Here is a 25,063-nt window from a genome sequence, read left to right as displayed (position 1 = left end):
CAGGTGTTGCTGAGCTGCACGGGGCAGCTCCTGCTTCTCCGCGGGGTTTCGGGCTCTCTGCAGACTCGGGCAGAGGTCACAGCACAGGTGACACCCAGGCCAGCTTCTGAAGCATTTCTAGGCACCACAAGAGCCAGGGCCTGCCGAACGGAAAAGGCAAGGGTGGGATTCCAGGAGCTGCCCATCTCCCTGTGCTGTTTACATGGAGAGGGCGGACGCTTCCCTGCCACTGAGGAAGCAAGCATTGCCGTCTTCATGCTCCCAGGAGCAGCAGGGATCTGTGGGATTTGTGCAGGTTTCCCTCAGCATCCCTCCACATTGGCTGCCCAATTCATGGATGAAAGATGTGGTTCTGGCTGCTCCTGGCCAGACCGTGGGAACCCTCCCCCAAAGCAGGACAGTCAACTACATGTGCCTGGCTCTGGGGATCTAATTAGCGCTGATTGTGGCTGTGTCGGCATTTGTCACCTCCGTGCTCGGGGTTGTCACAGGCAGATACAGCAGTGCTCTCTGCTGCGGGGCAGCCCCACGCTCCCTGCCCGCCGGTTAAACCAACCTCCCCCAAATGGCAGACTCCTCCTGGGCTTTGCAGGAGACCGTAGGCAGGTCAGAGCTCGGAGCCCCACACCCCTCAGGAGTACGAGACAGCCGCGTGTCTAACTGCGGGAGCCCCTCTGAGACCTCTGGCTGCCGAGAGGATCCACGGTTAAGAAGCAAAGAAAACCTTAGCAATACTATAAACTTTTTATTTATTTATTTTTAAGAAAGTATTTTCAGAAAGACAGGAAAATAATCTAGATCATTTATTTATACTTTTAATAAAAACCTTTACATAATCCTCATGCATAAAGGACCCTCAAAGAGCCAATCCACAGCAGCACCTAACAATTCAGGCCCCGTCGGCTGCCGGATGTGTCAGCGATTGCCGGTGGGCAGGTGGCACCGTGACTGCGACCCCGAAATCAGAGTAGGCCAATAGACAAGCTTTATGTTTCCAAAAATAGTCAGCTTCTAGACACAGTAAAAGTAAAGCCTGTACAAACTATAGTAAATTGGATGCTACCAGCTGTTCACTTGCAGAAAGTTCTTGTGCTCGATGACGACGATGTGATCCAGCTACACAGCAAACAGACACAGCGGCATGTTCTAGGCTGAAAACACAGGCGTGAATGGACTGAGCGAGCAGGCGCCTCCCTTCAACGCAGCCCAGGGTGCTGGCACGCGCCGGGGCCCTGAACCATGCAGCTGTGTTTAAAACGACATGGGAGCCAGCTTACACTGCTGAAGCCTCTGGAGCGCAGGCTGCTGGCTCCCATCAAGGACCTCCCCTCCTTTGGTAGGGTGGTTTCGGTATGGAGTTACAGGCTCCGAGCCTGGATTCACGAAGCTGCTTTGTTTTACCGAAGGGTAGCAACACACCGCACACACAACGATGGGGAACCCATGGACATCTTCCCTCCAGAGGCCTGGACAGTGCAGGACAGACCTTAAGGCACATGCACTCCAGTGCCAACCCCCTCTGGCCTGAGGCAAAGGAACAGCTTGGCTTCTTGCCTTTCAGAAGGAGGGGGTTACACACTTGTGGGTTTCCAACCTCACAACTGGACACAGGCTGGAAAAGAGCTCTCTATGCTTTGCTATAGAGAAATTACAGTCCCTTACCGTCCCTCCCCCCCACCTACCCACCCAGCAACTCCTTTCAATGAAGCTTGATTCATCTCCAATCGATTCAGATGCCAACAGTTCATCTAACTGGTGCAGTCCTGCCAGACTGAACGTGCCTACTGCCAAAGAGCTGTCCCAAAACTGCTTTGCTGTCTTCTGTGCTGCAAGTCAGTAGCAAATACCTGCTGAGAGACCCAGTGCGCCCCCGCCACGCTCCCTCCACAGATACGAGCCAGCTTGCGGAGGGGGTCTACAAGAGGTGTTTATTAACAGTAGAAAAGCGTGTGTAGTTGAGGGTGCCGGCCAGAGGGGTCCGAGTCTTAGGCTGCTCCCCCAGCTCACTTAGCCCAGCGCACCCCTGTGGAAAAGCTGTGTGGCTGGAGAGGGTGCTGCCCAGGGAGATGTTAACCTTGACCCTCGCTGGCAGGGTCCACAAATGGTAAAAACGAGTCTACTCGCAGAAGCGGGCCTGTCTCACTGCGTCACCACCGTCAGTTCCCGTAGGTAGGACTGGGTGAGGCCACGCAGCTCCTCCAGGGCATAGTCCTCCGGCATGGGGAGCCGGCCAATGTGGGGCGCGAGCAAGCGGAGAGGGACTCGCTGCACGTCGGGCGTGGAGTCGGAGGCAGGCTCTGGAGAGTGCTGCAGGCTCAGCACCACCCGCAGCAGGTTAGCGATGCGCTTAGCCATGTCTGGAAGCAAGCGGAGAACTTGAGTTTCAGTATCTGGTTTGTAGGTAGCAGAGGACTTCCCCTCTTGACTGAGAAGCAAGTTTACAAATAAAGCAGGCAGCTGTCCTGACCCAACCCCACCCTGCCTTTAGCTCTGCACTGCTCCAATCAGCTCATCCCTTCATAAGGCTCTCTCCCACCAACATGCCAAATGTCTGGGCCCCATCTTCAGACTTAGGGGGCTTTATGCAAGGAACTAGCTTTAATGAAGCTGGTAGGGAGTGCATTTAAAACTAACAAAAGGAAGTTCTCTCACACCGCATGTCATTAAAGTGTGCAACTCATTGCCATCAGATGCGGTGAGAGCTGACACGTTAGCCAAATTCAAAGAGGGACTGGATGCGTTACTGCAGGGAAGAGGCATCGGTAGTTATTGAGCAGGGGAGCGAGGGGCACAGCCTCTCAGTCACAGCTTCCTACACCTTTAGTGCTGGAGGCTGCAAGTGAAAAGAACAGCGGGGAAAAAAAAGCAAACCTTGGTCATACCAAGTTCACTCTCCCTTTAGGCATCCGCTCTGCCCGTGTGACACAGGACACTGGGCAACAGGGACCTATGGTCTGATCCAGTAAATGGCAGTTTTTATGTTCTTAAATATGGTGCTTCTATTGGAAACTATTCAGCAGTGGCAAGGCACTTGTGCTGGTCACCATGAGGTAGCTTAAAGAGCTCAGCACAATGCCCTCATCTTTCCAGTTAAGATAACATGCCTCCTCGACCCTGCTTCTACAGCGAGACAGCCGAGATGCGCTGGTCCCCGCAGGGTAAGACCACCCCACCCCCTGTATCAGCAGTAGCTAGCTTTCGGTTGTTATGAAGTGTCTAAAGCACTTTCAGAGCCATTATCTTGGAACAATAAGTACTTGCAGAGCACCCTCGCCCCTCCCACAAGTTGAATACCACTGAAGTCCTCCCAGAATCAATCAAGTCCCTGTTCCAGGGAGCTGCCTGACCTGGGCCTAAACAAGGGCACACTGTCACGGCTGATTCCACCCGCCCTGGACAGCTCGTGGTTGACAGCCCTAGCAAACACCAAGCAGGCAGACACCCGAAGACGAAGCTGCAGCTGCAATGTCAGATGACATGGTAAGCACTGCAATGACTCCCTGACCACGGCTGCAGTCCCAAAAAGAAGGTAATTTACTGCAGTCTGCCCTTCTACAGTCATGTTCTCAATGCTACAATGGCAAAAATTTGGCACGGGCCGGGCAAGGTGTTTTTGCACCTTGCAGACCTAGAGCAAGAATGCGCATCATCTCTACCAGCATCTACATGACCTGTAGTACAGAACATGAGCCAAAGCCAAAGATACAGCCAGGAAGTCGCTTTTTTGGAGAAAGCCAGCCTCAGCTTGGTGAGGTTGTAGGACCTCAGCCTTGCAAAGCCTAACCCTGAGTTCACACTGTTAGCCACACTCTCCACCCTCTACAAATAACCTCACCTGACTGAGCCAATCGGTCCTTGGCGCTGTGGCACTGTATCTGTTCTATCCTATTGCATAGCGACGTCACTTTGGTATGTAATCTCTCCAACTCGTATGTGGAACAATCCAGCTGAAAGCAAATACAAGAGCTGGTTACACGGGAGGAAGGCAACTATCTACAGGTTGTTTGGGACCCCTTTGCACCCACCCTACCGTACCACAGACAAACAAACAAAAACATCTAAGCATCTTAAGCAAAAAATATGAAATCAAAAGCTCTTTGCTGACACAGGACAAGCCAAAATCTGTTAATTTAGTTTAAGTTTTCAACACATGTAACAATGGCTATTAACTGAAGAAAGTAACATTTGCTGCATCACGTGCAATAAACAGAGGGAGAAAAGGCAAATTACCGCATCCTTGAAAATGAACAGATGCTTCACTGAGCAACCAGTGACCCCTGCGCTCGCCCCGGCCCTCACAGCTGTGCTGACTTTAGACTGCCTGCTCCCCTAGGCAGACTGTGCCTTATTTTGTAAAATACCTCGGACATTTGTGTTTTAAAGTACACGAGAGACTTTTTACATGATCGTATCTGCAAAACATATCAACCCTCAAGCATAACGCTAAATAGCAAACGTACTAATAAAATTGAGACTTCCATAAAAGGGAGATTAACCCTTTGATACCTGCTGAATCCTGTCGAGCATCTCAATGACCCGGATATAGTCCAAATAAACCAGCCCTGCCGTGTCCCAGTCCTGGATGAGCGTACTCCGTTCTGGGGGGGACAAATCTTCCAGGAAGCCTTTCAGGTACTTGTAGTTCTCATTGATAATGGCATCTGAAGAAAACAGCCAAGACACAGAGACACCTTTTGCTGTGAACATTGCATAGCACAGATCACACAATACAGGAAGACTCAGGTTTCAGAAAGCCAAGGGTGTGGCTCAAGGACTAGAAATGGCAAATTTAACCACCCGAGTGGATCTGAACTCGAAACTCCCATGACCAGAAACTGTCACTGGATTTGTGGTCTTGTTTGCTGTGCCAGTTTTGTTCCTAAAAAAGGGACATCCAGAGAGCCCATGAGCTCAACTGAAACAGAGACCACTGCTTACTTTGCCCTTGGAAGCAGACACTGCATATCAGGATAAGTGCCAAGGGCTGGGCTTGTACTTTCTGCTTGGTAGAGACCACCACTGTATCAGGGTATCCAGGTATTGATGGCCATGCCCCGGCACACCACTGCTGCCTACACACCCCTTAAGTTTGAAACGAACAGATCGAGACATTCATCTGTCTGAAAAGGGGACTCCTTGAAGCCCTATCCTGTTCAAATCATGGCACGGCAAATGCAGGAGAAGTGTCTCACCTGAGGCTAAGTGCCTGATGACCAGCTTGTGGCACTGGTTCCAGTGCCCAGCTCTGAATAAGTAGAGCGCCTCCTTATGCTTATCTCCCTCCATCCTTGCCCGAATGGCCTTTGCCTCGTGAATCCACTCTGGGGGAACGCAGAGCTTTTGCGTCAGGAAGGCTTCTTTTGTCCAGGATTCTGGCGTCTCGGGCAGCACGCAGTGGCGGGTTAAGAGCTCACGCACTGCCTTTTCACGAGTGCTAGTGGGAAAGAGCATAGGCAGCTATTTAGGCAGGTAACAATTTCAAAGGAACACGACTAGGAGAGGTCTCCTGGGTTACTGGGAGTCCAGTCCCCTCCAGTTGCAAGCAATCATCAATCAATCAATCACAGTTTCAAGGTAGTGCTGGAGAAACTGGAGCTCTGGGAAGAGGCATGATCTGGGATACGAAACTTAAGCCCCCAGTTAAGAGGTCCACAAAGGTGATGTGCAGTGGAATGGAGCACCACACCTCCCAATTTCACACAAACAACTGTTAGCCACAGCTACTGCTCATTGCACATCAACTCTTAACACAGAAGTCTTTTGGAGGCGGGGGGGGGGACGGGGACGATTCTGCTCTGTGGACAGCTAAGTATGCCAATCACGAAGCATGAGTAAGTAGGTGGCACTGTCTGGAACAGCTCTGGAAAAGTAAAGCTATCCCAGATGCTTTTTTTAAAAAGCTTCATGCATTCCTGGTTACTGCTAAGATTACTGTAATCTTAAATCTCATAACTGGAGCTGATCACACAGTTTGGTCACCGGCAATTTTCAAGTTGGCGGTGTCCGTTTAGCCCTCATCCTGCTCTATTTCATACTGAAATCAGATCTCCTCTTCCTTGTCATGTGAGGGGAAAAAAAATAGTACCACCTGGTTTGGGCACAATAAAAACTAAACATAGGTTTAGTCATTTTAATCAGGTTATCTGCTTGCTGTAAGCTGCCTTCCCATTGTACTTACTGTGCATTAGAGGTATGCAACAGCACAAAGATGGCCCATTCCCAGAGCCCTTTGCTTTCCAGCTGGGCAGCGTAGCTGGCATTCAGCACTCCCTGACACTGTTCCGATAAGTGTGTGTAATTCAGGGCTCTGAGCACTTCCCACAGGTGCCAACTGAGACGGTAGTCCAAGGGGTCAGACGTTATACTCCTGGGGTCCAGCAGCTGATGGAGATCGTAATGTCTGTAGGGAGAAGCATTTAGACCATAAGCAACTGGTTGGGCTCACATAATAAAAATGAATTCCTGAAATGCCCTTTGTTGAATGCCAGTGGAAACGTACAGCTGGAGTATTGCGTCCAGTTCTGGGCACCACACTTCAACAAGGATGTGGACAAACTCGAAAGGTGCAGAGAAGGGCCACCTGCATGATCAAGGGACTGGGGGAGAGAGACTTTGGGATCTGAGACTGTTCAGTCTGAGCAAAAGAAGCCTGCGAGGTGACTTGATAGCCACCTACAAATGTGTCACGGGAGACCACCAGGACCTAGGTGAACAACTTTTCAGAAAAGCCCCGGGGAAGACGCGGACCAATGGGCATAAGCTAGTTGGGGAAAAGTTTTGGCTGGACACAAGGAAAAACTGTATTTTCTGTATGGGTAACGAGAATCTGGACACACTCCCAGCAGAGGTGTGCAGTCGCCATCTCTGGCAGTCTTTAAGGGGAGGCTGGACAAATACCTCATTGAGCTCGTTTGAGCCCCTGCCCATGGCAGGGGACTGGATTTGATGATCTTGTAGGTCCCTTCCACTCTCTCTCTCTCTGATTTGTATAATATACGTGTAAGCATTGGTTCGATAGTTGACCTTCTCCCACGGTTCTGAGGTCACACCCAGAGGGACCATGTTTCCTCTTCGTGAGATATGCACCTGCTAAGACTTCATTAGCCCCTTGAAAAGCTTCAGGTGAAATTGCCTTATCCTTTTCTCATGCCCTTTCAGGACATAACAACTAAGGCCCAGCTAGGGCAGAGGAGGAGTACTGCATCCAGTTTTGGACACCTCTTGAAGGATGTAGGGGAAAAAATGGAGAGGATCCACAGGCAAGCAAAGATGATAAGAGATTGGAAATGCAAGCCATGTGAGGAAAGGTTGAATGAACTAGACATGTTCAAAGTTTGGAGAAAAGGAGATTAAAAAGCAATTCAATGCCCTTCAAATATACGAAAGGCTGACACAGAAATGGGAGATACTGTTCCTCCTTGTGAGAGGGCAGGACATGTGGCAACAGGTGAAACTGCAGCAAAACAGATCTACGTGAAAGCTCAGGAAAGACAAGATTGCTAACTGTAAGAGCAATAGGAGAACAAAGATGCTCAAGGAAGATGTAGCATCTCCTTTTTTGAAGAGCCTGGGGCAGTTTGGGAACAGAGCTAAGGTGGTAGCGCTGAGCCTCTTGTTTCTTTTACGAAACAGGAAAACCAACGCGAGGAAAGAAGCTGATTTCCCAGAGACCTCTAAGCAAGTTAAATTCTACTTGTGTTTGCCCAATTGTCTGGCATGCAAGGAGAGATCATGCACGAAGAGACAATGAGGGCCATATTGTTCCGTGCAGCAACAAGTCACTGACTCCACAAACTCTCCCCCAAAATGTCATGTACCTGTCACTGTAGAGCTTTAACAGATGAAAGCAGACATCTCGCAGCGGCCTGTTTGCGCTGTCATCTTCCTCAAGTGCGCAGCCTGAGTCCTCTAGATAGGGAGGAAGGGGACAGCAGGCATACTTCTCCGACTCCAGCGTGTTCTGCAGAGAAAGCATCGTACCACTGGCTCAGCTTAATGACATCACACAAAAGACCACATCACCACAAACACCTGCACACAGCCCGATGGGGCATGCTTGTTTCGTTTAAAAAGCTGGACTCTGGAGCTGTAAAATCCTTTGTGCCCTTTGTGTATAGAAGCAAAGAACTCGCCAGTTAAATATTATGAGACCTTTCAGCCCCATACCCTAACAAAGCCGACCGTGCTCCAAGCCACCCCTGGCTCAGTTCCATTCATCCACCAACTCGCTAGTCTCCGATTTGTCTCCCTACTTATCAGCCCTAAGACTTGCTCCTTGCCCATCCACATCTGATGGCTTCTACCTCCTCACTATCTCAGGGCCAGAAGGTAGGACAGTGGCAGATTTGTGTGTTTTCTCCTCAAACTTATTCTGCAAAACTGCTGCTCCCTTTCCTGAGGTTTTCAAACGTTTCAACCAAAAGCACAAGTGAGCATGAAACATTTCAGCTTAAACAGTTAAAGCCTAGCCGAATTACAAACAGGGACTGGAAAACAGCAGCTTCATAGAAAACCGTGGGCAATTTTAACTATACAAGTTGGCATCTGGACAGGATATATTTTCAACATCTCATGACAAATGGTATGTCACGAGTTTGAAAGTCTGCGTACAAGTCTGTAACCTACGTATGTGTTCAGATAATAAATCTTGCAAGGTGATTTGTTATTTAATCCAAGCAAAAACCTCTCTGAGAACAATGATGCAATTTTTTTGGGTTCTTACTTGGGCGTAACTGCTAGTGTGTTTTAACTCAACATAGATGACTGAACCATGGCACACTAGCTGATGACATCTGAATCGAGCCTCACAAAAAAAAAAAGAGGCTTGTCCTTTTCAGCCACTACGCAAAAGCAGCCAAAAGCTTAACTCACTGGACATCACTTTCTCTGCACTGCCTGGCAATGAACTTAAATGGTACAAATGCTTTTGAGAAAAAGGTGCAGATAACGTACCTGGAACGCTGCCTCATACATGCCGAGTGCCTTGGAAATGGAAGCTGTAGGTGGAAGCAGGTACCAGAGATGGATAGCTATACAGCGCTTCCAGTCCAGCTGTGAGCAAACATTAATGCTTTTCCTCTCAGATAACTGCCACACCTGAACAAACCAAAATTGCCAAACTTAGACCAGATTCATAGCAAATGTTGCAATAATTAGCAGAGGCAAGGTTTTGTAGGCACACATTTACACAAGAGTGATGATCACCACTGAAAGGCTGCATTAGTAAGAGTACATTAAGTATTTCTGTCTAGTCTCCATATATTAAATTATGCATTGTAATATTACTAGTATAAATACCCACCTGAACAGTGGCAGCCATACCTCTATACAAAGCGTACTAGTTAAGTCTTTACTCTAGCACAGGGCAAACTGCCAGTGGTACAAACAGAAGTCGTGAACAGGACGTACCGGCTTTCCAGCAAGCAGAGCAAAGATGCGTAACCTCTCTTCCTGGATGAAGCAGTCTGCCTGCAGCCTGTGCCAGTCCACTAACTGCATGGTGAGGAGCTCCCGAACCTCCTGGCTGCCCACCAGCTGGGAGAGGAGTAGAGCAAGTCTGTAATCACCTACAGGAAACAGGATGACACGTCAGCCAAGTCATCTGGAAGGCCAGCAGACGTAACTCCACAACAAACAGCCTCTTAAACCTGAAATTCCACGAGGCTGGCTTGTAAAAAAAAAAGTTACGTCCTTTCCTTGTTGCTTGCAAAATGCCTATTTTGCAACCATTTAGTTAAAGATTCAGGGAAAACAACCTCAGTTACGAGCAAAGAGAATTTAAGAGCGAGACAACGTGAGAAAGACATTGAGTCAAAAGGAAACTGAAGTCACTGGACTTACAGCAGAGACCTAAGCAACCGGTTAAGAAGGCTGTTCCCCCAAACAAGGAGAAAGACAAGAAAAACCTCGGTCTGATCAAAGTGCATGGCTCCAAAAAACATCCCCTTATCTGAACCAAACCACCATGGATTTGAAGGGCTCTTCGATGCAAGTCTAGAAGCTTAAAATACTGCAAGTGAGAAACACTAACCCGTGCCGCTAGTGCCCACTGCTATTTGCACTATGCAGGAACAGAGCACGTCCAACAGGGCCCTTCACACAGAAGGCACTAGAGTGTTGTAAGGGAAGGGTAAAAATAAGTGGATTGCAGCAGAGTCCTTGCTTCCTTACCTACACCGATCTGGAACAGAAGCAGAGCTAGCAACAGGCCTAATAGTAACAGCTTTGCTATTCCACCATTCAAAGCAGATCCTACAACACTAAGATAAAACAAGCTAAGAGCAGAACACTTTATATTGTGGCACCAAAGGAACAAGTAGCCAACTAGGAATTTCTCCAGGCAGACATTCAGTCTGAAGCAAGCAGGCTGCTTCAGGTCAAGTCACCTCAGTCACTCCCTCACATGGGATTATACCCTGACAGCACAACATCCCCTTTCTGCTCCCCAAGAGTCTTGCAGAGAAGGATCCAGTACGCTGCTTATGCACGTGCCTCCCCTCTCAGCAAGCACACATGGATTCCTGCAGTAAAGCACGCCCTAACGCGCGTCTTGGTGTGCGGACAAACAAGTCATACTGAGGAAAGGGAAAGACTTAGTGAGCAGTAGCTGACGATTTCATGGGATCACCGTTAGATAAAAATAAAACTGCACCTCTGTCCTGTTTCGCTCAGGGGTAAGCTACCCCTCTGAGTTTAGCTCCCACTTGCAGCAGTGTACAAGCAGACATATGAAACGGTACAGAGGCAGTGATGCAAAGCAACCCCCCACCTTTTGACTTCATATAAGATGTTCCTCTGTTCGCGCCTTGCAAATAGCAAGACAACGCTGTAGTCCTTGTGTAGCCAACCCGCCCCCTCGGTCAGCTGGTATGGGTAAGCTTCTTACCTGACTGTTGTGCCAACCTACAAGCCTCGCTGATCCGCTTCCCAGTGAGGTAGCTAAACACAGCCTCAATGTGGTTATCGTGCCGCGAGAGCGAAACCTCCTCCTCGATCCGCCCGGCTGCGGTCTGCGATAGCCAGCGCGAGAAGGCTTTCCTGCGCTCCAGGGTCAGGATGTACTCGCTGGGATCCTCCAAACTGGCTTCCAACTCTTTCAGGTTGCCCCAGATTGCCTCGCACAGAGTCCACGTCAGACCCCAGTGCTTCACCACGTCTGGCAAGACAGGAATTTCAAGTAGTCATAAAAGGAGAATCATTTATACATATGAGGACATTCAGAACACCAGAGAAGGAGAGGCACCGACACATTTATTGGTTGTCCAACTGTTTACGCTGGTGATAAATTGCTTAGCTCCCCTTGACCTCGTTAAGTGCACCTGTCTAACATGCACCTCTGGCCATACCATTCGCAGCCAGTAAGCCAAAGGAGTTGCAGCTGGAGCAAGCAACAGACTTAGGTGTCCGTCAGTACATCGTTTGTCCACTCCCATCACGTGAAATAAGCGTTCTGTTGTGGAGAACCACTTTTCAGAACAGGTGGTAACTGTACTTTGGCATTGCCAACAGCCCTTGTACTCTGATTTTGCTGTGCTGGTGCAATACAAAGTGAATTTCTACCAACTCATTTTACAGACCGAATGTTACATTCAAATTGAAAGCGAGTATAAAATTATACGTTCCAAAAGGATACTCACTTTCAATTTCTGCAGGGTCTCCGGAGACCTCTCTAACCCAGTCAGCATAGTCGTGAATGGCAGCCACTCCTGGGTTGGGGGCTATGAAAGGACAATAATCATCCAAATGGACAGTGCTGTGTTTCAGTTTTATCTCCAGAGGTAGGAGGTATAATTGCTTGTCACCTTCTGTCTTCTTCTGTTCCAAGTTCAGCTTCTCTATGTGAACTTTGAAGGACGACTCTGAAAGCCTGGGGAAAACAAGATTGGTATTGGAAAAACAGGATGGAGCCTTCTCAGTTATCTTCCCTGCAGCTGTTAGCCTGTTCTAGGTATAAAGACAGCTCTCCCACTCCTGATTGCTGGTGGAATAATAAACCAGAATAATAAACCCATCCGTCTATGTGGCTGAGATGTCTACTTCTTTAACAGGGACCCAAGCTGAATGTCATGTAAGGGCAAATTGTGGGGCCAATGATTAAAGAATGGTTTGCATTACAAAAAGGGCAGCGTGCGTCAAACTTGGGACACGAAGAAACAATGAAAGATGGGAACCGATACAGGACTTCAAAGGCACCTGCCCCCTCGACCCATACAGTGCAATCTGCCAAAGGGGCCAGAAATTTGACAGTGATACAAGCAGCAGCAGTGTTCACTGCTGTGGCTCCCAGAGTCTGAACAACCACTGCTTGCCTCCCTGACAAATTTTTGGCCCTGCAGACAGCTTTGTGGGCCAGATGACATGGCTCTGTGCTCTGGATCTGGCCTGTGTAGCTGCCCATGGGCCGGAAATCTGGCTGTGAAGTGGCATAAGCTGCACCTCCCAGATCCACAACAATTAACACCGCTACCACTTGCCCTGCTGCCAAACTTCTGACCCTCAAGGCAGCCTGACAGGTCAGATACCACCACGGTCCTGTGCTACCCCAGGAAATGGTGACCTATATTACCTTCCCTACTCAGCTGCATCTAGCCGACAGGCTGTCATACCTGCATTGAAAAAAAAAAAAATCCCAACCCCTCCCCCCCCCAAAAAAACAAAAACAAAACAAAACTGTGGCAGGGAGTCAGGCTAGATGATCTGTGCAGGTCCCTCCTGACCCTAGCTGCTATGAAACTATGAAAACAAAACACCTTACTGCCTAAGAGAGTCCCAGGAGCCGGGATGAGAACTTCAGCCAACCCCTTTCCTGGCAAGTGCTCCAACTTTGGTTACGAGGCTGCCTCATTCTCTCTTCCCTATTACATAAGTTCAACAGGAGGGGTGGAAAATGTCCCTTCCTATATCAGACTACAGTCCAGTGGTTACAGTTCTCTCCTGAGACTTGAGTTTCAACCCCTCAGGATGATCAAGGAAGGCACCCTTGGTGTCCATTCCTGGTCAATAGCTCTAACCACCACACTAGTGTATACACAGCAAGCATCGCTGCCTGTGTTTTAAAAGGAAGTGGGCATAACTGTGCTCAGTGTGCGACTCAAGCTTGTCAGCGTGTTAGGCCCACTACAAGAATGTCTAATGGATCAGGCCCTTCAGGGGACTTAGATTCACATGGAGGAGCACCAAGTTTCTGAATCACATGCCTGCATAAGCAGGAGATGTGCGCAGATGCTCAGACTGGTGCAGCCCTGGGCATGTGCAGAAACAGTATTTTAGATACCTATGGACCCTGGAAGTCATGCAAGGCACTGGACTGCTAGTTGGCTCCAGGGCTAGGCAGTAGCTGAGCGTACTTTGGGCACAGGCACCTTGCTCCTTTATTGAATACAGCTGTTAATCTCCCACCTGAAATAACTATTCAAACTATGGAGTGGAGAGGAGTCAGTGCCTAGAGAAACACACACATCTACATATATGGGTATGTCAAGAAAGCAATAGCCCAAAATCAAGTCCCCGTGTATTCTGTGGCAAGACTGAAGTGCACCCTGCAGGAAATTATCTGATCATTTAAAAGGAATTGGAGCCATCCCGGTGTTCCCCCTTGTAAGCATTAACCTGTACCCTTGGCATGCAACAGAGAAGCGAGATTGGCAAGAACAGACAAATACAGTCCCTTATTTTACAAGATTCTCTTTAAAAAAGGTGAGGACATATGCCTCTACTTTAACCTGTCTGCAAGGGAAAACTTGGTATAAAGCCACCACTCACGATTTGGGAGCAACAGGAGCTGGCAAGAACCCATATTCCATAGATGTGTTGCGAAGATGCTTTGCCTCACTGGACTCGCTCACTTGATCTCCGCAATTGATAAGAGTCCAACTGGGTCCCCAGCCGACCCGAAACGAGCGTCCCATGAAGAGTGCCATGTCTATCAAGAGTTTTCCTTTTCCATAGGTAATGGATTTCTCCAGAGGCACCAGCCCCTGCTGCCTGCGGGTACCCACTGTCTTCACCTGTGGCTCTGGGGCTGCAGCAGGGACGGTGAACACAGAGGCAAGCGGGGAAAACACAGACCAAGGTGCTGGAGGAGGGGCTTTGCCAAAAGAGGAAGTTCTTGGTCCACGAGAATCTTGTAAAGAGGCACTTGGAAGGAGAGAGACGCCGGCAAATTTTGATTGCAGCAATCCACCAACTGAGAGGGGGAAAAAAAACGGATTAAACTGCATGAAACACAGCAGATATGAATGAGATTGTTTGCAGAAATTTCAGAACCGTTCAAAGCAGTGTTTGCAGTTAAGTATATCAGTTTTCACGTGGCTGACTGCACTGAGATGCAACAGCAAAGCTTGACCGTAGCAGGATGACCAGAACTCAGCATCTGAGACCATGACAACAAGGAATGGCAAGTCCCTCAATAGAGACAGATGCTAACTCATTGCTAGACAAGTGCATATCCCCAGGGCTAGACACTTTGAAGTCTTTAGCTATTGTTAAAGACTCCTGGGCAAACACTGCTCAGAACTAGCATGCAGAAAGAAGTCCAGGGTACTTCACGAGATAAGCTGCCCCAACAAAACCTTAATGTTAATTGGGGAAAAGCCATTTAGAGTATACCCCCACTCAAGATCCTGTGGTGCATGTACTCCGTACGCAAAGGGCCTTGGGGTACCTGAGGAGCGTTTCTTCTGTCCTTGCAAAGCTGAAATTGGAAGTCTGGGAGAGCAGATTTCTTGAGAAGTATCCATTTTCGTAGACTGTTTGCCAAAATGACGATCTAGGATCAAATCTAAATCCTCTTCATCAGCCAGCAAGGAAGCTTTCATGATCTAAAAGGTAATACTTTATTAGTGGCAGCTACAAGATCTAACTAGCAACGCTCCCCTTCCCATCGACCAAAACACCCTGGAAGGGTTACATATGGATAACTCCTCATTTCATGGCAGTATGGGTGCATAGTGTCAAGTGAACTAAAAACAATCAGCAAGGCATCTGCAGAATCAGAGTGGTGGTAACCTAGCTAGTAAGACTGCAGCACCAGGCTTTCCTCTTACCAAGTATTAAGACCCTATTTTGTGTTGTTCTCTTTCACCCAAGAAGAGAAGCTGAGGTTTTGCAGATTTTCACAAAGCAGGGTACTAAACCCCTTCCTGACTGGATACCAGTCCATTCGGTCACAGTACTATTTTTTCCTGGTTTAAACAGGAAAGATGGCATTTACTGCCTCCCAACAAAATGCTTTAGTGACAGTATGTAATGTTCACCCCTCCTGGAATGAATTCATACAGTCTGGGGCACTCCTGGTTTCTTGATGCACTAAGCGTGCTGGTCTATACATACGCTCAATTCTGGAAGCAGGTTGAGAGATCTGGCAGAAGCTGAGCAGAGTGTGAGAGCAGGTCCTCCCACCTAGATGGACAGACTGAGGAATTCACCTGCAACACGTGGGGGTTTATGCCCAGTGAGGATGCAATGTGTGTTGATGCAGGCACGGGTTCCTGATCTTCAGTCACAGCATCTTCTAGCATGGAGTCTTGGGCAGGTTCCTGGGTGATGTCGGTCATATCACTGTCCAGTTCGACCACCCTTCCCAGCTGTTCCACTTCTGGGCTCTGCAGAAGAGGGGAGCACTATATTAGGTGACACCAGACTGAGGCAGTTCACAGGAAAAGCAAAATTATTCAATGGCCTCAATAATGACCTGCAAAAAAATAAAAGTGGAGCATTCCCCACTTATTTGGGTGCAATTAAGAGACTTTTCAGGGATTGTCTTCAGGTCTCACTTCCTTGGCAAAATGGAGCAATGACCAACTATTTTCAACATGGGTTAAAATACAAGCTAAGCACATATCACCTTTCACATCAACAGTAAAAGGCTTTATTTGGGTTGCTCTAAAGTCTGCAAAAACTCCCCTGCCCCAAATCAGGACTCCTTTTCATTTTCAAACGTGACCAGCTAAAGGGGAGACAGAAAGTTTGTGCGCCCAGTTTTCTTCTTAAGAAACACTTTATGTGGAAAAGTCGGACATTATTTATCCTGTTTCCTTCCAGATACAAGGGGACTGGGGTTTATAAAAAAAAACTACTTCTTAAACTGTGATCTATTGGACCAATGATCAGTCCTGCGCTGACTATTAATTACTTAATACCAGTTCCATTTCTGCAGCTGCTGAAGTGGCAAAGAATAAAAAATATTTCATTACCGGCCTACATAAAAAAAAAAAAAAAATGCACTGGTCACATGGACACTGTACAATCCCAAAAAATCCACGTGGTCGCTGAGCTCTCAAAATGACCTGTCAAGACAGCTTAATAGGTAGTCTGGTCTAAAAAGAAACTGTACAATTTCATCTAAGAAGCAATTTCTGTCTGCTGTCTCTCAATGTCTAAGCAGCTAAAATAAAGACTACATACAATACAGACCCAAGCCCTGTTCAATCCAGAATTAATACACTGCCAGCCTCCTGGCAGCGACCAGCTAGAGAAATATGATTAGAGGGAACATTCCTGATTTTTCCTAGGTAAAAACCCACTAAACCACCAAGACAGCAACAAGCCTCATGTCTTCTCCAGTGCAAGTCACCTTTTCAGATCATTTGACCCTTTGACACAGGTCTCAAGTGCCAGAAACACCTGTAACAGCTGCTTAGGCCATCTGGACTAGAACCCCGATTCAGGGTCTCTAAATAGTCCTGCAACAACAACCAGGCATTTTAAGCTAGCCCCACAAGCTGCCACTGTTTGCTGGGAGAATAAACTGCAGTTTAAACTCCTTTGTGGAAGATAAAAACATTCCAGGGTCAGCAGGACGGCAAGGGACCAGACCGTGATTTCTATCCCACGCTACAGCACACAGGAGAGAACACGCTGTTCACAGGAGGCCTTGACAGCTAGTCCAGCATTAGCAGGTAGCCAAGTATGAGCAAGTTGCACATAGCATGCAATCTTGTTGCCAGGAGACCATTTTCGGGCAACGGCAGCCTATTTCTTTCCATTTTAGGGTTTGTAGTCAGCGAGCACGAGCATCTGTACACAGCTAAATAGATAGCCAAACTGTGCAGGGCTATTCACCACCAAGAAGTGATTGGCGTGTATCATGCTACAAGCACACTTCAGGTAACTGATTTCTTCTTTAGAGCTCCAAGACGGGGGCTATTGCCTTTAGCAGCTAGACGTGGCCTGCAGACTGCAAGTCATGTCTGAAGCTATCCTTGCTGGCTGCCATCAGCTTATATTAAAAGGTGACAAAATCAAATAAGAGAAGCAAGGTCCTGCCAAGTTCATGCAACTCACTGTTTTTAAGACCCTCATCAGTTAAACTTGTGGCAGTGGTTCTTGTTGCAATACAGCAGCTAATTATGGAAGGCAATGCTATCTGAGGACAGGACTAGGAGCAATGGCCTCAAACTACAGCAGGGAAAGTTAAAGCTGGAGATTAGGAGGAAAGGTATGACTAGGAAGGGGGTCAAGCATTAAAACAGGTTGCTTTGAGAAGCTGTGAAACATCAATCCCTGGATATTTTCAAGAGCATGTTAGACAGACCCAAGTAGGATGGTTTAGTCAGGGATGACCCTGTCCTGAGCAGGGGGTTAAACTAGATGTCTGACCTCATGAAGTCCTCTTCCAGTCCTACTTTCATATGATCCTATGCAAGCTATTAGGAAACAATGGGGCTGGACTTTTGTTCAATTCCACACAACTGTTTGATGGTATATCAGGATCAGACTTGGGGACAGAGTGTTAAAATGATGAAAAAGGTCACAGGTTGAACTGACAGGATTCACTTAGAGATTCCTCTTCCGAGCAAAGGATTGAGAGGTCAGCAGCGCAGGTATTTTAGTGATAAGTTTCCCAGCAATAATGAGGAAGAAGAGTTTACAGTGTGCAAATAAGATCTGCAAAAACCAAATGCTGGTATTGCTGCTCGATCTGCAGGTTGAGGGATTTTTTTTTTTTTTGGTGTTTATAGAAAAAGTACCTGCAGGCTTTAAAAGCGCTTTACAATAATTAGAAGAGTTACTAGCACTAGCATATCTGTATTCTAGATCTGCTTCTATACTTTTCAAGTCACAGCTATCTAGTTCACTAATGCAGCTTTACTCCTTTGCTGCTGCTAGCCCAGTTGAAGTAACATAGTATTGGAAGGAAAAACAAAAGTTGGATGCTCCTAGTTTTCGGATAGATTAAGCTGCAAATTTGGGGTACAGAAGGCAATAGCTCAGATGAAGTCACAAGACAGAAAGAAAGAACTACCTGGTTTTCAGATCCCAGTTTTGCAGCAGTTAAAGCACCATGTTTGTGACTGAGCAAAGGTGACCTAAAATTTAAACTGAACCCACATCCACTTCCAATATCCCCGCCTTGGAGTCAAGAGCTGAGTTTCCAGGCTCTCTGCTGCAATGTTCTGCATGGCTCCAAAGCTGCACTAAACAATTTCCATGGACTACCTGCATTAAAAAAAAAAAACTTCGGGGGCATTTATACAGCTCCAGTTTCAAATTATTGCGAAACACAAATTTCAATTACTAGTCAAAGAGTCGCTGCTACTGAGCAGGATGGGCAAGTTTTTGCCACTTACATTTGAATTGATAGGAACAGCTAGATACAAATGAGCACCTCAACCTGGCTGTGCACTGGGTTGGTTTGGGCCTCTCGCAGATTAAGTGCTTTCATTGTCTTTACCTTTGACTTTTTTGGGGAAAAAAAAACAAAAGCAGGGGACAGCCAATAAGACTGTACCCTTCCCACTGTCTCCTTATCCAGCATCTGCATCCTTGAGAGCAATGCATCAGGATCAGAGGGGAAAAATGGTACTGACATGAGCAGTGAGCCACACCGGCTGCATTTTCCCAAACACCCAGTATCAATGCTTGTTACACCGAGGGGTGCAGATAGGGAAGTGACATGCTGGGCCACTGGCTAAATATGGCTCTCTTCCACTGATCTGCCTGTCCAAGCAAAAGCTCACTGCACTCTAATGCCTCAGGAAACTGCAAGCTTACAGATCCGCTTTCACTGCAGATTACTGAAGGGTAGAAAACCAAGTCTGCTTATGCCTTGAAACAAAAGCCTTTCCCCTTTAGCAAAGGCAATCCAGCTGCTGAAAGCAGACATCCTTTTGTTCCAGCCTCCTGCACATACAGATATGATCTTCTCTAGAAAAGCACAGAGAAGCAGAACTGGACACTGAGGACTAGATTTCAAGATTGGGCACTGCAAACCCTGGTTTTGGAAAGTCTTCAACATTTCGTATTGAAGTCAGTCAAGCCCTATCTTATGACAAGGTCACTTTGTAGAAATAAGGCAATCGCCACCTGAAAGAAGCATCTGACTGCCTAACTACCATGAACATGTCTTTGCAAGAGAGCTGCTCTACATTAGTGTCCGAACTACTTGTGTGATTTTTTTTTTTTAATGGAAAAGCTATATCCAAGTTTAAACACTGTTCACATTGTAGTCACGCGTAGATACTTTGTTTAAAGTTATGTCCGAATATGGGACAAGACTCTGAACCTATGTGAAAAAAATTACAAATATTCCTTTACAACGCAGTTATCTTATTTGAGTGTGACAGTTCAGTATTTTATTACTGCTTTCTTAGGCTGTTGCCAGGAAACAGCTGCACCTTCATTTTCTCTCCAAGATGTATACAATGATCCATGAACACCTGCATCCCATTCTGAAGCTTTTTGTACATTTATACCCCACCCCGCCCTGGGGGGGGAAAAAAAAAACATACACCTTTTTAATACACAAAAAATTCATTAAAATATTAGTATACAAGTCTGCATACAGAACGAGGTTTGAAGATACAGGCAAAATAATGCACAAGCTGTTTTTCAGATGCTTAAACCAGCCTAAGTGACCAGCATCATACCACACATTTGAGGAAAAAAAAACAAACAAAAAAAACAAGACTTTTCTTCAACGGGTAAAAAATTACCACATCCTACGAGCCCAGGATCTAGAGGGAAAGTTAATTTTTGGTTTTAAGCCCTTTTCAACAAAAGCCCAAGTTTCGGAATAAAAGTACACGGGGTGGAGGGGGAGTGGAGAAAGCATACCAAGATCTTTCAGACATATAACCATCAGGCAGTCAGCTGTATCTGCCAATTTATACAAGTTTAGTTCGAAACATTCTGCATTTTTCTATGCCATCTGTTATCGTGACAACACTGCCTCCAGGACAGCCAGCTGCCCTCCGGCTTGATGGAAATTCACAAAAAACGAAGTTTCTATCCTTTTTCTACCTGAGACGGTGGTGCTGGTTTCCCATTCAGGGCCATCTGCTGGGGCACTGGCTGCCCCTGGGGTGGCACTGGAGCAGTTTTTAACTTCTTTGTGTCCGCTTTTGCAGAATGCTCTTCCTCTTCCTCCTCGTCAGAGTCTTGCAGGCCATATTTAGAGAAATGAGCCACCTACACAAAGATCAAATGCAAGACTGTTACTAACAGGCCACAGATTTAGGGGAAGGATTTTCAAAGGGATGAATGAGAGCTGGTGACAAGCTGCCCTTCACTTGATATGGGAACTGGATGCCAACCACTGGTTCATTTAAAAGCCCAAGTCTAAATCCTCTAAATCTACATAATTAAGAGCTGCATACCCAAGTTATCATATGCCAAATTCAGATCAATCCTTGTATGGATTACATGCATAACCATACACATTAAAAAACCAAAAGCACAAGTTTTAAGGACCAAATAAATGCTTTTGACCAGGTTTGGAAAGTCTGTACTAATTTATGATCTTTGTTGTCAATTAACGTAGTGCTACAATTCCTAAATGACACCAATTACTCCAAAAGGAAGAAACAGTGCTATGATGCTGGCATAAATCACTGGTTTATTAAGGGATTCTAATTTCAGTTGCATCCAGATGTTTACGACCCATCAGGTATAAGTAAAAGCATTACCTTAAACACCCAAGAACCAGTCTCTGGACGGTACTCCTTGAACTGAGCTCCCTGTTTCCGAGATACGGCCTCCAGTCTGCCTTCATAATTCATATCTGTTAGCCGTTCAGGGCTCTTTATCAAGCAACGAGATGTCTTATCTGTTGGCCAAACTCCATCTAACGTAACCTCTGCTCTCCTGTTAAAAACAATGTAGTCAGAGAAAGGCATGAGACCACCAGACTTTGAAAAAAGCCACAGATGAAGTTAAGAACTATTAGAATATGATTAAACACTAAATAAAATAATGTACTAAGTTTTAGTTACTAAACTCTGCAAGTGCCAAATAGTCAAGCAAAAGTAAAAAATTGAAGGCATACATGGACTGTTTGGTGGAACAACAACAACAAAAAAAAAGGTAAGTTTTGTAAATAGATATACAAAAAGCCATATGCTAGCCCTGACCCACTTTCACACGTGTAAAGTTTAAAATTACCTATTTAAACCTTCACCAACAGGTGGTTTCCTTTCATCATCAGGGTAGACAATAACTTCTTTCCTACGGATGTGCACAATCTCATCCAGATTTAAATTAGTTAGGTTCACTTCTCCTTCAAAGTAAATTGATCCATAACCTGAAAAGCAGACCAAATAATAGTATAAACCCAACCTGTACTTTCCAATGGTGTAATTAAAAAGGATACAGAAGAACAGTGGGGAAGTTTCCAAAGTAAATGTCCACTGTTTACTCAAGTTGTTATTCAAACTTATTGTTCTACACTCCACAGCTCAGCTGCTTGCTAGGAGGGTTAGCATCTACCTTGTTTTGCCTAAAGGGAACAGTGTGAAAAAAAACCAAAAACCTCACAGCATGATGAATGCTCCTCATAAATAAATTGGGGCTTTTATGTATTTTCCTGGACTGTTTAGGTCTGTCACACTTTCCAAGTAGTCATCGCTGGGATTATTAAGGGCTGAAAGAATTAGTTTCTCCCCTTCCTGAACTAGAATGCCATGCAATATTTTAGGTGCAGTTAAAACAGCAAAATAAATCAGGCAGTTACATTCCCAATGTAGATTTACATTCAGCTCCTTCAGCTATAAGTGTTTTACAACAGTACAGCTTGGATTCTCATGCTTCTTATATGGTTGCATCCAAGTTTCAAATAGTTTCATAACATTTTGAAGGGGACCAGGTGTAAAGTGGGGGGGGAAGCCTGGTTTCAGTAACATTTTACTATTAAGTTTTCATAAATCTAGTTGGGAATGCAAAAGGTAAACTAGTAAAGAAAAGCACTCAAGCTTAGACAAAAAAAAAAAAGCTAGGTTACTTTCAAATGTGGTTCTTAAACAGTACTACGTTTGAGTTGGGAACAGCACAAATGACTGGTGTGTCTCCAAACTGCACTCGTGTGCATAAATAACAAGTCCAAGTTTTAAATCTAAACAGCTAAGTGTCATAAAAGCTTGTGTGTGGGGGTGTGGATGGATTTGTTATGTAGGTCTAGGATACATTTATACTGAAGATAAAAATAGACTGGGTCCAGGAGCAGGACAGCATGTTACTAGAAACAGCGTCTCCACTCACCTTTACGACCTATGGTGAAATCTGTCAAGATACACTCTCCTCTGTCATTGGTAAGCTTGGCCAGCTCCTCCATAGACGGGATGGTATAGTAGCCTACTTTTGTGAGAACAATTCCTGCAACAGAATATATGAGAATTATGGTTGAGGGTAAGCATCACACCGGCATTTAATTCTCGAATTTTGTTTCCGTGACAAGATGATTAAGACAATTTCAGACCCAAAGTAGAAGCTCAGAATCAGTTCAGAGAAAGCAGACAAGGAAATAAAGTAACTCAAATATTGTCATTCTTATTTCTTACGAAGATCCAGATATTTCAGTAGTGAGCATCAAGTTTCCCCTGGAGCAAGCATCTTAAAACTAGAACACATGTTAGGTGAAAGAAATCAGAAGTTTGGGTTTTGAATAGTGCCATTTGGTGGAAGGAAAACAGACCATTCAGAGCTCTGGGGCAATCTGAAATAAGCCCAAAACAAGAGGATCAGGAGCAGAAGGAGTTCAGAAAAAAAATCAAGACCAAAGAGTTGGAGCTGCCCCACCACAGAGCAGTGCTGATCTGACCTGCTGGGTGCAGATGATGCATGTTCTCAGTCTCATCTTCACGGTCATCCTGCAGAGACTCTTCATGATACGAGGCATCTTCACTGCTGCCTTCCAGTCCATTTCGCAAGGCAACCCGCATATTCAGAGCCACAATGGTATCATCCACGCTGTTCTGGTGTTTGTGCACAGCGTTCTCTGGGGTCTGTGGGATGGGTTTGGCAATGGGGTTTGTGTAAAACCTAGTCACTTCGTGATGATCGTCCTCTTCCTCTGGCTCACCATCCTGTCTGTGGTTCTCATCAATAGAGCGGGACAGAAAGTTGAACCTAGAAGACGAAAAGTCTAACATCACTCACTGTCAAACATCCTGCATGTCCGTGTCATAACACAAGCTTCTCATCCCATAACAGCACATAGATTTCCATCACAAAGATGCAAGCACACAACTGTAGACGCTAGTGCCCAAAATACACTTCGCGCTTGCTTCCCGAAACAACAACAACAACAAAAAATCATAGGAGATTAGGCCTCTCAGCTCACACAATCAAACTAAATCTGGGAACACTATGGGATGCTTAAATCTACAATTAGTAGCCTCAGCATAGGCTGTCAAGATTCAGTGGGTGAAGCCACTTAATTCTTCTTAGAGTGAAGAGTTTAGGTTAGGCTTAAGACTTAAGCTGGTCAGGAATATTTTTTCCCTTTGATAAAAACCCTTGCAGCCTAAAAATGCCAATTCACCAACATATAGTTATTTGCAGGAAGAGGTAAGTTTTGATAGTTTTTCATTTTAAAAAGATTGGAAAAGGTATGCAAGTACTTTGTTTGACACGCTTTTTTCTCTCTCAATTTTTTGGTTCAAAAAGACTAGGCTTTGAAGAAGTTCAAGATAACACAAAACTTAAACAAAAAAAATTCTAGCTCAAAACTGATCCACACTGAAGTTGGAGGTTTTATTGGTTCTTTGTTTTGGGGATTTTTTTTTCCTGGATCACTGGTCAGATTTAAAGAGACTCACCCAACTTGAAAGGCAAATTGTAATCTCAGAATAATAGTGTTCTGCACAACTAACAGAATCACTGGTGAGAAAGCTTGCAACACAGACTGTACTATTGTTAAAGGATTTCTGCCTCTAGACAACTAACACAAACCTGCTTATACAGTTTAGAGCAGGGATAGGCAACCCTTGGCATGGGTCCCAGTGTGGCACACAAAGGCATTTTGCTTGGCACGCGTGCCTAGGGGAGGACAGTGGGTAAGAGGCCAGGTCTACGCTGCCACAAAGATCAGACCCCTTGGGGCTCCCATGCCATCCACCCCTAGCACACCACCATCATGCAAGTGGAGGTTGCAGGGGTTTTTGGCACTCTGACCAAAAACGTTGCCTACTTCTACTTTGGAGTTTTAGTAGCTGGAAAAAAAAAAAATCAAGTAGAAACCCATTTTAAAGCAGCAGCACTCTCAGCACTATTATTCGTACATAAGAAAACAGGAAAGACTGTTCCAGTGTTTTGAAAAAAATAAGAGCAGGGAAACAAGCTGCCTGACACATCGTCGTAAGCTCTGTTGGCAAAAAAGACTTCAGTTATCAGATTATATAATTTTGATACTTAGAAGCACCTGGCATTGCCAAAATATCAAAATAACTCCTACAGAAGTCCTAAACCACTGGACTTAATGGAACATACAGACATCTGAACTTATTTCCAAGCAATGAGTTTATGAATTTAAAAGCTTTAGTTCTTGGGGAGTCTGTGGACAGTATATTATCGTATTTACTCAATTCTAAAGACAAGGGCCCTCCGTCCCCCACCCCAAATTTAACATGGAGGGGGAAGCCCCTTGTCTTGCAATGAGGTGGTGGTGGGACAGGCAACTGCTGCAGCTCCATCCCAACAGGGGCTGGGACCAGCGCTGCAGCTGCTGCCTGACACCACCCCCACCACCCTTGCTCCAACGCCACAGGCTCCATCCCCACTCCAGCCTGGGGCAAAGAGGAGGTGTCTGCTCCAGCCCCAGCCCAGGCTGGTAGCAGCAGTGGTGCCTTGG

The 25,063-nt window shown here is 46.1% G+C and overlaps 1 protein-coding gene across 7 annotated transcripts in view; it reads right to left on the bottom strand.

The window, feature by feature from the left end:
* Nucleotides 1-753: 753 nt before the first annotated feature.
* Nucleotides 754-25,063, bottom strand: part of NUP98 (nucleoporin 98) — a 46,768-nt gene continuing 22,458 nt past the window's right edge. For 6 of the 7 annotated variants that reach the window (XM_025213778.1, XM_025213777.1, XM_006032076.3 and 3 more), the window contains 18 exons: nt 23,033-23,340; nt 22,474-22,587; nt 21,382-21,520; nt 20,907-21,084; nt 20,242-20,409; nt 15,426-15,602; nt 14,663-14,819; nt 13,762-14,185; nt 11,637-11,866; nt 10,886-11,155; nt 9,409-9,566; nt 8,953-9,096; nt 7,818-7,960; nt 6,179-6,400; nt 5,193-5,434; nt 4,507-4,661; nt 3,836-3,947; nt 754-2,357 (listed from right to left, as the gene is read on the bottom strand). In XM_025213778.1, the coding sequence (XP_025069563.1) occupies nt 2,140-2,357; nt 3,836-3,947; nt 4,507-4,661; nt 5,193-5,434; nt 6,179-6,400; nt 7,818-7,960; nt 8,953-9,096; nt 9,409-9,566; nt 10,886-11,155; nt 11,637-11,866; nt 13,762-14,185; nt 14,663-14,819; nt 15,426-15,602; nt 20,242-20,409; nt 20,907-21,084; nt 21,382-21,520; nt 22,474-22,587; nt 23,033-23,340 (3,559 nt within the window). In that variant the 3' untranslated portion in view covers nt 754-2,139. Of the gene's footprint in view, nt 2,358-3,835; nt 3,948-4,506; nt 4,662-5,192; nt 5,435-6,178; nt 6,401-7,817; nt 7,961-8,952; nt 9,097-9,408; nt 9,567-10,885; nt 11,156-11,636; nt 11,867-13,761; nt 14,186-14,662; nt 14,820-15,425; nt 15,603-19,733; nt 20,410-20,906; nt 21,085-21,381; nt 21,521-22,473; nt 22,588-23,032; nt 23,341-25,063 lie in introns of those variants that run through there. The other variant, XM_025213780.1, reaches the window with a different exon arrangement.

The sequence above is a fragment of the Alligator sinensis genome, unplaced genomic scaffold, assembly GCF_000455745.1.
Source record: "Alligator sinensis unplaced genomic scaffold, ASM45574v1 scaffold364_1, whole genome shotgun sequence".
Taxonomy (NCBI): Eukaryota; Metazoa; Chordata; order Crocodylia; family Alligatoridae; genus Alligator; species Alligator sinensis.
This window is presented reverse-complemented; position numbering and strand designations above follow the sequence as displayed.